Consider the following 14,466-nt stretch of genomic DNA (forward strand, 5'->3'; position numbering starts at 1 on the left):
GTTCACTCATAATCATGTTTAATGAATGGTCCTTACGACCCTGAATCCTAAAGATTGTTATGAGAGATGAGGAATGGACATCGAAGGAAAAGCCATACATTTGTCATCATACTGCTTTTATTTTTTTAGGTATCAACAAAAGAACAAACACACCTGCCATTTTACCTGCAGCCGAAGATGATAAAGACAAAGTGAGAAACAAACATACAATCACATAACAGCAGTTTCCGCTAAACTCAAACTCAAGGTTTATATTAACGCAAACAAAACATTCAGAAAAAAACAGCTTGAAAAGTAACTTATATAGTTTCTAGTTAAACATGTAAACGAATCACAGTTTAGGTAATAACTCACATTTTACAGGGTAAAAGTGCTCCGACAACCCAATGGTTTCATCACAGTTATAAACGAGGCAATTGTGGTGATTTCAGTATTATTATTACTTTGTATTCAGTCACTTATTATATTAAATATAATATTATATTCATACCAGTCCAACCAGGGGACATGACAGCTGTAGGCACTTGTGTATAAAGCTGTAGATAGATATAAGCAACTTCTGTAACACCAGGAAAAAGAAGGGTCATTTAAGGTTCAGGCTTTCAGAAGAGCCCACAAACAGGTCCATCCTCCTTTCATGTATTACATGTGACAGTTAAAACATCCAATCCCGGCATCCCTTCCCTGACACCTCTGATTAATGTCAACCCTGGTCTGACCTGACATCTTCTTCGCTGATCTCTCCTCCTGTGGTTCAGGGGGGTCAAAAGTCCAAAGTGTTGCGCTGGTGTTGCAGCTGCGGGCTGTGCTCGCTGTAGAACTGACTGAACCAGCGCCTGTGCTTCTGGATGGCTGAGTCCTCCTTCACAAGGAGGGGTTTGGAAATGTACTTCTTATTGTTCCAGATCATTACGTCCCGCTCAAACTAGACAAAACAAGACAGGTCGAGCAAGGTCAATGGACAGAGCTGTGAATAGGGATTTCAAAAAGCAGTGACAAAGACAAACATTGACTAAATATGGACCAGCCATGACGCTTGTATAGTGTTTTTCTTTGTGAGAATGTGTCTGTAGCAGGTAAGGAAAGGGGGGTTTGAGGACCTCCCAAGGTGTTTATATTTCTGTCTGTTTGTGTGTAGACAGAATTTGTCACAGAGGTAACCATGCCAGATGCAGTCACCAACAAAGCGTGTTTAGTTTAGACCAAATGGAGATTGTATTTGAAGATAGGTGTGATGTAAGTAAGAAAGGTGAAGGAGCCATTAGCCTCCTCACAATGCTGCTGTGATGATGTGAGCTTTATTCGACACCTACGGAAGAGGAGGGGCCACATGTGAACAATTTCTCGACATCTAACAGTTTTTGAGTTATGAGAATAAAGTCAGTAGTCAAATCGGACTTTTTTCTCAGAGCTCATAATAAATTCCACATATGGACCTAATCCTCTCCCGTTGTATTTACTCCCAGCACTTTCTATATCCTCATTCATTTTGAGAAAGAAACAGACTCTTCCTTAAGTATGATTAAGAATGAAACTACATTCAATCTTCCCAACGTCCTTTCACCCTACTTCTTGTCACCTTACCCAGACCACACTCATTTTTAAGCGAACCCTACGTTTTGATTTAACTACCAACCTGTAAAGTTCTATGACATTTTCTCGTACAATTGAGATACATCGTAAAGACAAAACCTCGGAGAGAAAAATAGACACCCATCTTAGTACTGTAAAACCTCCTCTGTGGTAGTTCCTGCTACAATGGCTGTCTCCAGAATACACATTTTGCCAGGATAACGCAAGACTCAATTTGGTTGACCAGTAGTTACAGGTTTGTTTGATAACTTCATACGTCATATTAGGAACATGTTGCTGTTGGCTCCCAGCACTTGATAATCAGCAGGTGGCACCTTTTCAGAAGATTTGAAACGGAACAGACTCTCACTTTCACATAATGACAAGACAGCCATCTGTAATTGTTTCCTGTCTCATTGCAGGATTTGATTTATTCAAATTTATCAGCAGGGTTTTCTGTTTGAAGTGTTGTTGATTAAATGTCACGCTACAGTTACTCCATCAGCTGCTAGGATTTGGTATTTCAGCCCACCTCTTGAAATGTCCTCCAAAATGGTGCTGTGTGAATACCACATGACAACATTTTTTGCAAGATAGACATATTTCTTCTCATGATTTAAAGTTGCTTGCAATTGAAAATGGATAAGTATGGCTTTTTGTTAAATACAAATATATTGTTTTATCTGTTCTCCTCTCATATTGCATTAGTATAGAAAAATATCTACTGATAACCACCCAACTACAGTAACGCATCTACTGATCCACTCCACCTCTTTTGAAATGGGCCCTATTCTGCTCATTGTCAGGTTCCTATTTGTATGTTGTGCCTCTACTGTGAAATGTTTCCATACTTTAATGTTATTTTTATAGCTTTTTATGTTCATTTTTCTCATACTGCCTGTGTTTAAAACCAGAGCCCAGTCCCCTCTGATTGGTTAGCTGGCCTGCTATGTTATGATTGGTTAATCACTTAAAGATGTCCCGCCCCTTAGCTTATCACGTACAATGTGATGGAGCGCTAGCCAATAGAAGTGCAAGCGTTACATAGTGATGTCACTATGTCCCTTAAGTAAACAAAGGAGGGATCTTTGAGATTGTAGCCTTTGCAGACCATTTACATGCACAAAAAACCATACAACACACTACAGGGAAAACCCCCAAAAGCACAATATGGCCCTTTTAAGGTGATTTTGCATATCTGAACAGCAAAGACAAAAAAAATTCTTTGTGTTAAAATGGTAATGACTCCCCCACTGAAGAGGGCTTTGAATCAGCGTTGTTTAGGAGGAAGAATTAAATGTTCAATGTTCAAGTCAGGTCATGTATTCAGTTGTCTTTTGAGGTGCAAACACAATCACCAACATATTAGTTTTCCTTTCATTTAAAACCATGACTGTGTTTTTTCACTTCACTACACAGCTAATTATCGAGTTTAACGAGGTCTATTTACACCGTTCTCTGTGAATGTGTGGTGTCTTTTGGTGGCAATGACGAGGCAGGATTAAATCATAGGCGGAGTGAGAAGCAAGAGCACACACTGATCACATCACATTATTGACATCCAGAACTATAAACGTATTAACAATATTCTAAATGCAGCTCAGCCATGTCGTTAGATTTGATGTGTACTCAAAGACTCTTATAATATAGCAGCATAGAGCACATTACCGACTATATGGCATTCATAGTTAGAGGTGAGTGTGTGCTGTACCTGAATGGACTCCGCTTTGAGGATGAATTTGGGCACCAGAGGAGGGATATTTGACTGGTAGAAGATGGTGTGAGTGACAGACTGCAACAGAGGCTCCACGGGAGTCACACACTGCAGGATAACACCCCGGCCCAAGAAACGGTGTTCAATCAGCAGAAACACCAATCCTGGACCCACCTGGAACACGTGTGATCATTGCAACTGAGTGAACAAGATCAATGAAAGGCACAGACTGCATAGTAATTGCTATTGTTACATGCAAAACTAAAGCATTTTCAGTACCAGGGTCTATGCAGGAACCCTGAAGTCAAATGTAAGACCGCTTAAGACCTTTTTTAAGACCCTTTCCATACATGTTAAGACCTCATCGCCACTTGGAGTTTTAACCGGTTACCTTGGCAACACACTTTACCTCACATTGACTATATACAGTATTGATTGTCCTTCCTCCTTATCTTCCAACCATTTGGACGCAAACTTGCATTTCCCCATAACGATGTTGCTTAGCAACCGGCGTAAACGGACCTTCGCGCTATCAAGCAGTGAGCGTGCGATGTCCTGTTCAGATGACGTCAAATCCAACGGGATGCCATCAATAAACGACACAGAATCACACTACACACCTACGCAATGATTACATTCAGGCAGACTGTGGAATACAACCTCTTTGGACAATTGATATACTTATTGACAACAAGCTACAAAACGTAATACCTTGGAAAATGCACTTTAATACTTTTTTAATAGCCTTCATTTTCGCTAAATTGATCACTTGTAATACTTTTTAAGACCCCGCGGACACCCTGAGTACGTATTTGGTATTCAGGCCACTGATGTTTTACATTTTGTTATAACACGCACTGTTCATGTCCTTTGGGCTCTTTTCATGAACACTTAAAGGTTGCTAATACTTCACAAAAGCCAGAAACCATGTTCATCTTAACTCTTCATCTATATTTAAAAGCCATTTAAGGAACCTCAGTTTTGTTTTCTTGAGTTGAGGTGCAGTTCAGTAGATGTTTTATTCTGAAACAGAATCAATGTGGGTGGAATCAATTTGAATTTTAATCAAATCGCTGAGAGGTTTAATGATGATGCGGTCAGTAGAATTGAAATGTTTGTACTATACCTGTCTGGCCAAAACACAGACGTCCAGCAGGTGCCAGGTGCTTCCAAAGACAGTGAGAGCATGTTTCACCAACATCTGAGAACAATGCTTGTTGGGCTCTGCCTCTGGCTCCCATTGAACCTTGAATAAACACACACATGTAGCCAAAGTAAACACAATGGCATTTAAACACACAAATACACCATTCAGAAGTACTTCATCCTCCTAAAATAAATGTATTCTGTACAGTCTGAGTAGCATCAACACGATTGAAGAGTGTGTCGAACACTTTTCAATGTTTAGAAGTGATGTGGCATCCTTAAAACTGTGAAGATCGTTAAAGGTGTGAGATCCTGACCTTCCAGTCATGCCGCAGGAATTCCCAGGTTTTGCTGTTGGTGTATCGCAGATCTACTCCGCTGACAATGGCCGGCGTGTGAAGGTGACCGAGGTGAGCGATGTCTGCTGCATTTTCAGGAATCTCCTACAGTTGGAAAACCATGAACCATTCTTGTGAACATTTTGAAAGTTTGTTAACAGAAGAAAAGCCCCTTCTCTGCCATGGGAATTTTATATTTCATTTATATGTCATATATATGTCATTTATCATTTATATTGTAAAAAAAATATATATATATTTGTTAATAATTTAGGGGAGAAGGAGTAGGATTAAATAAGTGCAAACTTCTTCCCACCCCTTTTCGGATGTGTAATTAAGTAGATTATTTGTTTATACATAACTTACAATCAGTAATATGTTTGTATGTCAATTTGACACTGCTTGATTTTGTATTGTATAATAATTCTCATGTTACATTTTTGTATTATTGTTTTACACATTCGAAATAAATTGAATCAAATCAACAAAAACAAAAAAGTAGAATCGTCAAGTAAACAGTTGAGACACCTAGGTGAAATAAAAACACCTAATAAATGAGTTTCTATTTAAAAACCTCAAAATCCTATTCATGTAAGTAACAACACATCCACCCACATATGCACCTACTTGTATGTGAGCGTTGATGAAGTGTTCAGTTCTCCCCCGGTACACCCACTCGCCCGTTGTGATTTCCTGCTGCTCTGGGACCAGCCACTGAGGATCTTCTCCGTCGCAGTGAAACCAAACCAGGACCTGCCCGTTGAGCTCACAGCTGGGCCAGATGCGCACCTTGGCAAAGTCTGGCACTGAACGACAAACCAAAGCCAAATACAGTCTCTTTAATCAACATGTGATCTCTAAATCTGAACATTAAATGCAAAAATACCCACGAATCTAGATATATCTTTGGGTGCCTCAACCTTTCTGCGAGCACTAACTGTAGGCCCAATTTCTTAGATTTCACACCCAGCACACAGACCGAAATGTAAGGGTTAGACATAAGACGTCTGTCTCAGGATGTCCTATAGCACCCCCCTCAGGACATGTAGCACTCCCCAATTGCAAGGCCTTTAACTATTATTCTTTCTAGAAACAGTAATGCATGGTTAAATGAAATGCATTTTATTTGAAGACAATGAAAGCTAAAATAGAACCAATTAAAGAGCCTGTGACACGGTTTTCCCCCATCATCCAAACCCATCAATTTGAGTACATATTGTCCCCTTGAAAACCGTTACTGAACTGATTTTGGATATTTGTACTTTGATAACCATTAATCTGCACTTCAATGTTGACAATTTTCTGGATCTTCTCGCGGATTCTTCAAGTCCCGCCAAATGATGGGTGACGTCATTGCGGGCACAGCGCTCCAGCTGCACCGTCCAGGATCCCAGCATCTGCATGTAAACCTTTATATATATACAGTCAGATGTAAACGCACGATGGCGCACACAGCAGCACGCTCAGACAGCGATGACAGGTTAATGTTGAACGTGTCTGAGAGCTCATATGAGGCTGAAGGATCGGTTTATGTTGTATCTGTTAGAAGTTTAGGAATGAGGTGCGTCAATATGGGCGATCATATGGTCATGTAGCCAGTGGTGGAATGGGACTACACATCATCCCGGGACTCTCGACCGGCCCACTTCGGTACCGCTAGTAAGCTGTCAACGGGGGGAGCGGGGGATGTAAAATACAAATATAATGTATAATGTCTGTGTCTTTGACATTAGCGCTGCTAGCCACCTGTGCCCTGTACTACGAAGCCAGTTCAACAGACTCTGGATATGTTTGAGTAACAAACAAACTAACAACAACAAACTAACAAACGAGATCTCGCTAAGCGGTCCTACGACGCTGGTTATCAACTCGGTAAATCAAGCCAGGGTTTCTCTCTCCAGCTGAGAGCGCGTTCACGTCTAAGACACGCGTGGATCTGACTTTAATTACATTTGTCTCGAGTGTTTCGTCAATATAATGTGTTAAATAATACTTCTGCATACAGTCTGTGACACTGTGAGTGTTGCACGGCCAGGTGAGGCTGGAGAAGCTGACTCAGATAAGGAAATATATGATATATTATGATATTATATGATCGATGATCTGATTGATGATGTAATATGAATGATAAGTGCGACACGTCGGCGTCTTCTCTGCATACGGCAGTTTAAACTGTATTTCCTTTATCCTGTAATATGACTTGAGAGATTTAAACTCCGCACACTGAGTGGATCTCTTTTCTATAGACGCCGGAGGCGGGCAGCGTCAGGTAAAATAAGTTATTTAGCCTTCTCAAACCTGAGCCTCACGCGCCGCCTATGGGGGATGTGCTAGTTACTTATCCGACCGGCCCACTTCGGTACCGGCCCATCGGGATTCGTCCCGATGGCCAGTCCGCCACTGCACCCAGCCCACGTAAACTGTCAACGGGGGGAGCCTCGCTGCGGGGAAACGGTGGACCTAGTGTCCCGATCGGAGTGGGAATAAAAATAATAATCCGTGCATTTTATCCATTAATTTCACCAACATTGTGGTAAAAAACCACACGTTTAATCCACGTTGGTGTACTACTACAACTACAAAAAGCATCGGTTTGTTTTCTCATCAGGAAATGCAGACCGGCTCAAACAAACGATTTTTAATCATCATCCTCACTCATCATTTACTGTATCATATGTCGCCGAATTGACATGAAAGCACTGACAAATATGAATATACTGTAGTCACCTTCATTAAAACGTTATTAACGTGCCTAAACTCAGTAATTCACCATTTCTACGCATGACAACACACTTTGTCCGTGTTTGGCTCTCGAAGCGTTCCCGCATTGACGTCACTTCCGGCTTCCCCCAAAACTTCAAAATGAGTCAAGGAATTTCCCCGCGATGTTCGAAATTATTGATATTTAACGAAACGGTATCGCTTTTTCTTTTTTAAACTGACGGTTCGAGATTACTAGTAGCCCAATATTTCATTGCACAACAGTTGTTAGGATGGTGTCACAGGCTCTTTAAGGCCCCATAGCACTGAGACATTGCAAGTCATTTTTAATTATACACGAAACATGTTTCTTGTATGATAAATAATTCCTACCTTTTTCTGCGTAAGGGATCTTCACACACTTGCCATCCGTTCCCCGAAACTGCCATCCATGAAACGGGCACTCGATGCAGTTCCCCACCACCTGCCCCCCCACAGCCAGGTTGGCCCCCAGGTGAGGGCAGTAGGCATCGACAACGTAGGCCTCGCCATCCTGGCCCCGAAACACTGCCACCTGCTCACCTACAGCCATTCATGGGGGTAGGGACACACATTTCAATGAATGAGCAGCCACTAATTAGAATGCAATGGTAATGTTATAAGATGTATGTTATAGGAGTGTGCAAATATTTTTACGATTGTTGATTTTTTAGCGATTTTTGTCATTTTATTTAGCTAATTTAATGGTTTACTAATATATTGGACATAAACAAAAATATATAAAACATATTGCCCAACCCTACAATGGTATGAAGTTAGGTATAAATTATTTTAAAGACATAGTATGGATGAGGCTATATAAAAGATAACTCCTTGGGCAAATTAAGGAGAGGAGGTTAATTAGAGGCAATATATAACAAGGTTACTCCAATTATTTTTGATTGAGCCTGTTCTTTTAGAAGCGACTGGCAAGCAGAGATAGTGCAGACTTGCTTTGTCACTGTGTGGAGGCAAACCTCAGAAGCACGCAGCCACTGCTGTTTTAAAATGATAGAATTGGCTGTCACAAGCGAACTGGCCCCGAATACATTTTATTTAGAAATATATAGAGCGCAGCCAAATGCTGAATTAAGTGTTGCAGTGATTGGATTTTTTAAATGATGTGTGGCTTGTTGGTAATTTAAAAAATGGCTTCATCAATAATGATAACCCCCGAGTAGAATTGAAAAATGTGTGCAATTATTAAAATGGCTTTTGTTCTGTCTGTAGCAACTATTATAGTAAAACGTGTTGGTTGGGCTAGGTGTGCATTGATTTTCAAATTCAATACATAGTGGCTTTAAACATAATGAATTGAAGTCAGTTAAAATGCTTATCTTGCCTATTGCCACCCTCATTCAACTGTTAGCTAAATGTTACATCACATTTGGCTACAAGGATGGATTTAGCACGGTGCGTGCTCAGATGTATCTGTGCACAGTAACAACGCACGTTACGATCTCTTCCTCTTGTGTCTCCTGTTTTTGCCTTGACCTTTGGCTGACCTACAGTCTTCAGATGTCTCCCAGATTAGCTCAGGCTGAGTCAGTTTGGTCAAGAGTAACCTTCTGGCAGAACTGAACCACAGCGCAATGTGTCGGACGAGCAAAGGGCAAAATAAGCGGAATTGAATACATGATGTAAATGGATGACTGCACAGAAAGGTTAAGAGCAAGGTGCTGCAGTCATTCACAGCAGGATGCAGATCCTGGGGGAGCTAATTTTGGATCCTGTACAAATGAATATGGAACAGTAAATTGGAGGGGGGGTACTGAAAGGGACAAGGTGGGTTGAAGAGGACCAGAGCATGTACAATTATTTACTTTATATTAAGCATCATGGACTGAGAGGTTGTCTAATACAGAGCCTGTACTGTATAATTACTGTTGTATAGGAGTCCATTATCTCCACCTTGGAAACAGTTGATCTGCATCACAGATTTAGTGTGTAGGAGTAGTAGTGTAGCAAACTAGTGTTTGCTGAAAATCTGATAAATAGAGAAGCCAACAAGTCAACAGATGATCAGGATCCTTAAAATGTGCATCGATATTAAAGTTTTCACATGTCAATTTACATATTCGATATTTTCTTGTGTTGTTTTAAATCCTAAATCTATTGAAATGTATATTCTCTTTTTCAAAAGCATGACAATTCATTCTTGCGTCAGAAGATTAACCGTCATGATACTGAGCAACTCCTTTTGTAAATAAAGACTACTTTATTGACATAACCACTGCACATTAAAACATCATCAGAAACAGAGTTGACAGCAGCTTTAAATGATTGGGTCTATTCATCTTTTCCGTCGGTGGTCAACGAAAAGTGAATTATCTGGTAACAGCTTCTCAAATGTGGGATGTGCTACTTTTTCTCAGTTGTATAGATTATTGGATTATTTTAAGCGAAGCTGTATGCTAATCCACTTTGCAAGAGCAGGTGTGTCTTTTCACTAGTGGATATGTTTTTCGGGTAGGAAACCTTTCATATACTGTTTGTTTATTTATGGTGGGTGATGTGACAGAAGCATGAAAGCTTCACACCCTCTTTGAAACCGTTTTGAATTCAAACGCAAAGAAACTCTCTGAAGAGATCAAACAGTCCCACCGCATAGCAACACAGGAATAGCTCATCTAAAACACATCTGAAACACGTATGTTTTAAATAAGGTGCGTCAATGAAAATATTCTAAAATAAATCACATAGGTATCGTTGTTGGAAACACATTTACTTTGTAACAGAGTGTATGCATACCAAGAAGGTATGGGAGGTTTTATATTTTACATCTGGGACAAAAATCTGTTTCTGATGAAAAACCAAGCGACAAGAGGAATCGAACAGGAACCCAACCGAAGGAAGGTTTAGACCATGGGAGAATTCAACAGGATAGAAAGAAGGAGTCTCCAACCCCACGCCCTCTATGCTCCACACCATATCTACCTCCTTCACACCCAAAACCCCCTCCAACCCATCCCATTCACCCTTTCAGCCTCCTCCCCCTGATGTAGGAGTTGGAAAGGAAAGAGATCTACAGCTACAGTAAGAAGACACATTTTTCTAAAACGTCCCAAATGTCAGAAAAACTGAAAAAATAAAAGGCTATCTAAAAAAGTAATACGTCAGAAAAAATATCTTGTCCAAAAAGAAAACTTAACATGTCACTCAGTCACTGTTGGACAGGTAAGGCTGAATTAAGACCATCCTGCTGGCAAAGAGAGCAGTTGCCAAGCAGACAGCCCAAAGTAGAAACATACTTGTTTTAGAGTGAAACCAAATCTAAGCAAATCAGAGAATATTTAAAGAACTCAATCCTTAGTCTGAACATGGGTTTTCTCTAATTAATGAGGTAAAACAATAGTGATTGAACCAATGGCTTACTGATTATAGTTAGTATTCAAATATTTGCAGTATTACGATCTGTTTCATTTCATTTCAAACCTTTATTTATACAGATAAATCCCATTGAGATCATTGATCTCTTTTTCAAGGGAGACCTGCTCAAGTAGTTCCACATGAAACATAAAAGCATCAACAGAACAACAAAAGGACATCATACAGAATCATTTACATAATTATCCACATAAGCAGGTACCAATAGCTTCCGATTGAGTAGCATCCAACCGAGCTTTAAAAACATTTAGTGGCACCAGATTGTTCAGTTTCCATTTAATTTGCAGGCTATTCCAAGACAGAGGAGCTGCGCATCTAAAAGCTGTCTTCCCTAAGACAGTCCTAGCAGTTGGCACATTTAATAAAACTACAGCATTCGATCTCAGGCAGTAGCCACTTACAATTCTCCGTGAGATCAGGGAGCAGTGTGGCTACATTCTCTGAAAAAGGGCATTATTGTGTTACTGAAATGCTAATGATACTGCAGCAGCTCCACAGTAAAGCATTTCATCAGCAAGTTGTTTTGTGGCCTAAGTGAAAACATGAGTACAGAAACACATTATTCAGGAATTAGCAGATTGATTTATAATACAAAAATAATTGTAAGATGTCACCTTGCTTCCATTACGAAATGATTTAATAAACAGTCCCGTTTCAACAACACTTGGAACCTGATCGCTTAACTACACAAACAAAGATGGTAAGCCATTGTGTTCTGAATGTATACTTTAAAATAAAAAAAACGGTGTAATATGAGCTTGTCTCCATGCATATCCTGGCAGCTTGGCGCAATACAAAACTATCTGACAACAGAAACCAGGTGAACAGACAAATATCTGAGTGGTTCTAAGAACTTTAAACTTTAAAATAAGAAAAGGTGCATTTTCTGGATTGACAATTGCACCTCTTACAATTTACTTTAGGTAATGAATCATAATCATTAAAAATGAAGATTACAATTGAAGTAAAATAATTATAAGGGCGCTTTTTAGTATCTTTCCCACAAGTTAAATGCAGTGTCAAAATGTCACTGTTGCGAAGTGATTTCCTCTCACACCGGGTAAACACACCCGTCTGCATCTCACACCTCTGATGCCTCGTGTAAAAAGGGGGCAGTGTCAGCATATTCATAACCTGCCCCACTGCTGAGCCCATGTATCTATCTATCTATCTATCATCTTACTTGATCTCCGTGCAAAATGTTGCTGCTGGAGAACCTTTTAATTCTAGTCAATTGTGTTTGATGATGGTTAGCCACTTGTGGTCATGTTTTTACTGCATCCACATGTAATTTAAAAGCATCACACACTATAATAATATGGAAGCTGGTCTTTTTTCAGAGTTTGAGCAATCTGGCTTTTCATAACTTGTGTATCAGTCACTTACACACTTTCAAGGTTAATTCCCATCTACTAAAGATGTTAACAGAAGGGTTAACAGAAGGGTTTGTTCCTGTATGATATGTAGCCTGATTTATTATTATAGCCTATCTTAACTTTGTAGGCTTATAAGTTATATTGTAATATTAATAACTACAAATATGGCAAGATTTGTGTTGTTTTTTATGTTTCTTATCAGATTTATGGAATGATACAAAGAGATATTTCAAATTCCCTCTCAAAAGGTGTTGATTGAATCATTTTGAACTTGATTTGATCTCAGACTTCTGTTGCAAAAAAGTTATTCAATTAGAAAAATATTAGATAAGATATAAGTGTAATTTGCATGTTCAAACGTAGAAATTGCTCAATGAAAGTAACCAAATTAAGACGTTTCATGGTTATAGCCCACCTTTTTTTACACTACTCTTAAGTGGCCTATTTATTATGTAACCAGCAGTAATTCTTCCAGCCTACCTAGCACCGTGACACTCCTGACCTCTCCCCTCCGCAGCATGTGTGAGTCCAGCACCCGGTACCAGCCGTTCGGATACACCGGGGGCAGGTCTCCGGTTCTCCTCCTGCGGCGGACCTCGTTTGCAGCCTGGGCTTTCGAGCGACCGTTCTCGACTATGTATCCCACATCGTCCGGCCCCCTCAGCAGCTCCAGGGGACCGAAGAGGAACCCGTGCAGCCAGCCGAGGGTGAAGAGGGAAGCCCCGGCGATGAGGCACACCACAGCCCGTGCGAGCAGCCCTGTTTCCCGCCATACCGGGTACCAGGAGTCCAGCGGGTCTCCACTTTGTATGATAAGCCCCGCAGCTACTCCAAGTCCAAAAATAACTGCCAACTTCCCAGGGGACATGCTCTTACTGCAGGTCCTGTCTCTGATGGTATATCTCTGTCAGTTTGTTTCATCTGACAGAAAGCCACCCCTAGTGTTGGCGATGGCATTGAGTTTAATTTTGATTTGTCTGCTCCCTCTTTTGTCTCTGCTGCTATCAGCCTTGCTGGATTTAGACTTGCTAATTAGATTACTAATGATCAGATCAGTTGGGTTGCTAAAGTTTTCAAAATAAAAGCACTGAGATTGTCTGGTCCTGTGGCCTTTCTTTTTTTACTTTCACTTGTTACACATACACATACTTTCAGACTGCATAAGTGATCATACTTTCCCTGTCAAACCATGAGAGTAACATTGATACCATGAATTTAATGTTCTGAATGGGCCTCATAACACAAATATTCACATTAAAAAGTGAATGTCACCTCAACACTATTTGTTCTATCTGGATATTTACATTATAAGACAGGAAGACGATCCTGTATTCTTGAGATGTCAAAAAACCAGCCATGGGTGTTCACATACTTTCGAGTGTAATGTCATTGTCATTCAATATGAAATAAGGTGTATAGGGCAATGTTTTAGTATGCTTATAATCATGTTAATTGGTATTACTTAGCTTTATCTTTTTTAATTCACGTGCTTTTTATTATTTATATATTTCATAAGTTGAATGTGTTCTTAGACATTTTGATCAGCCTGTATAATTAACCTGTAATGTGACAACGCCTGACTCCTGAGCTGCATGCACCCTCTGGCTGTAATCGGTAATGCTCTTAACTGCACTCTTATGTAAAAGTGGCTTCTTGCACGTATTTAGTGAGAGTTATTGGCGCTTTGTAGTCTTTGCACAAGCCTATGTGCGGGTTGATATGCATTGGACATAACCAAGAAAAATGCCTTATAAAACGAGGCTTCTTATTATCTGTTTAGCTAGCGTTTAAAAGGGTCTGATTTACTGATTAGGTGATGTTGATTGGTGTGGTTTGCAGAATTCTACTGGGTTCTGCAGTTGTTGGGACAGTTCTAAATCCTGCAAAGATTTAAAAGGCTTTCTAAACGCTATACTGAAGGTCATCAGTGTGGTTCACTGCTGCAGGTGTTGTACAGATATCTTCCTGCGGGGAAGAGCATCTGCCCCACATGGGAGTGAGCACAGCTAAAGAGAAAAACAACAGGACATTATTGTGATTTCTAAGGCACATTCATATACTGTTTTTAAACCATATAATCATCTTGTAGAGTTGATAAATAGGTCTCTCGTTCGTCATCAATGTTTTATCTACTCACCTGTTTTTAATCAGCATCTTAAGCCCTTCGCTGCTCTCATGGTTTTGTTGTGTTCCT

At 40.1% G+C, this 14,466-nt stretch overlaps 1 protein-coding gene across 1 annotated transcript; it reads right to left on the bottom strand.

Moving 5' to 3' along the window:
- Positions 1–763: 763 nt before the first annotated feature.
- Positions 764–14,426, bottom strand: LOC117456530 (cholesterol 7-desaturase nvd). Its single transcript, XM_034096444.1, has 9 exons — positions 14,410–14,426; positions 14,228–14,278; positions 12,753–13,162; positions 7,864–8,052; positions 5,398–5,576; positions 4,750–4,875; positions 4,413–4,532; positions 3,284–3,460; positions 764–925 (listed from the first exon to the last, which is right to left on the bottom strand). The coding sequence occupies exons 1-9, from the start codon at positions 14,424–14,426 to the stop codon at positions 764–766; spliced, it is 1,431 nt and encodes a 476-aa protein (XP_033952335.1).
- Positions 14,427–14,466: the final 40 nt, after the last annotated feature.

The sequence above is a fragment of the Pseudochaenichthys georgianus genome, chromosome 12, assembly GCF_902827115.2.
Source record: "Pseudochaenichthys georgianus chromosome 12, fPseGeo1.2, whole genome shotgun sequence".
Classification (NCBI taxonomy): domain Eukaryota; kingdom Metazoa; phylum Chordata; class Actinopteri; order Perciformes; family Channichthyidae; genus Pseudochaenichthys; species Pseudochaenichthys georgianus.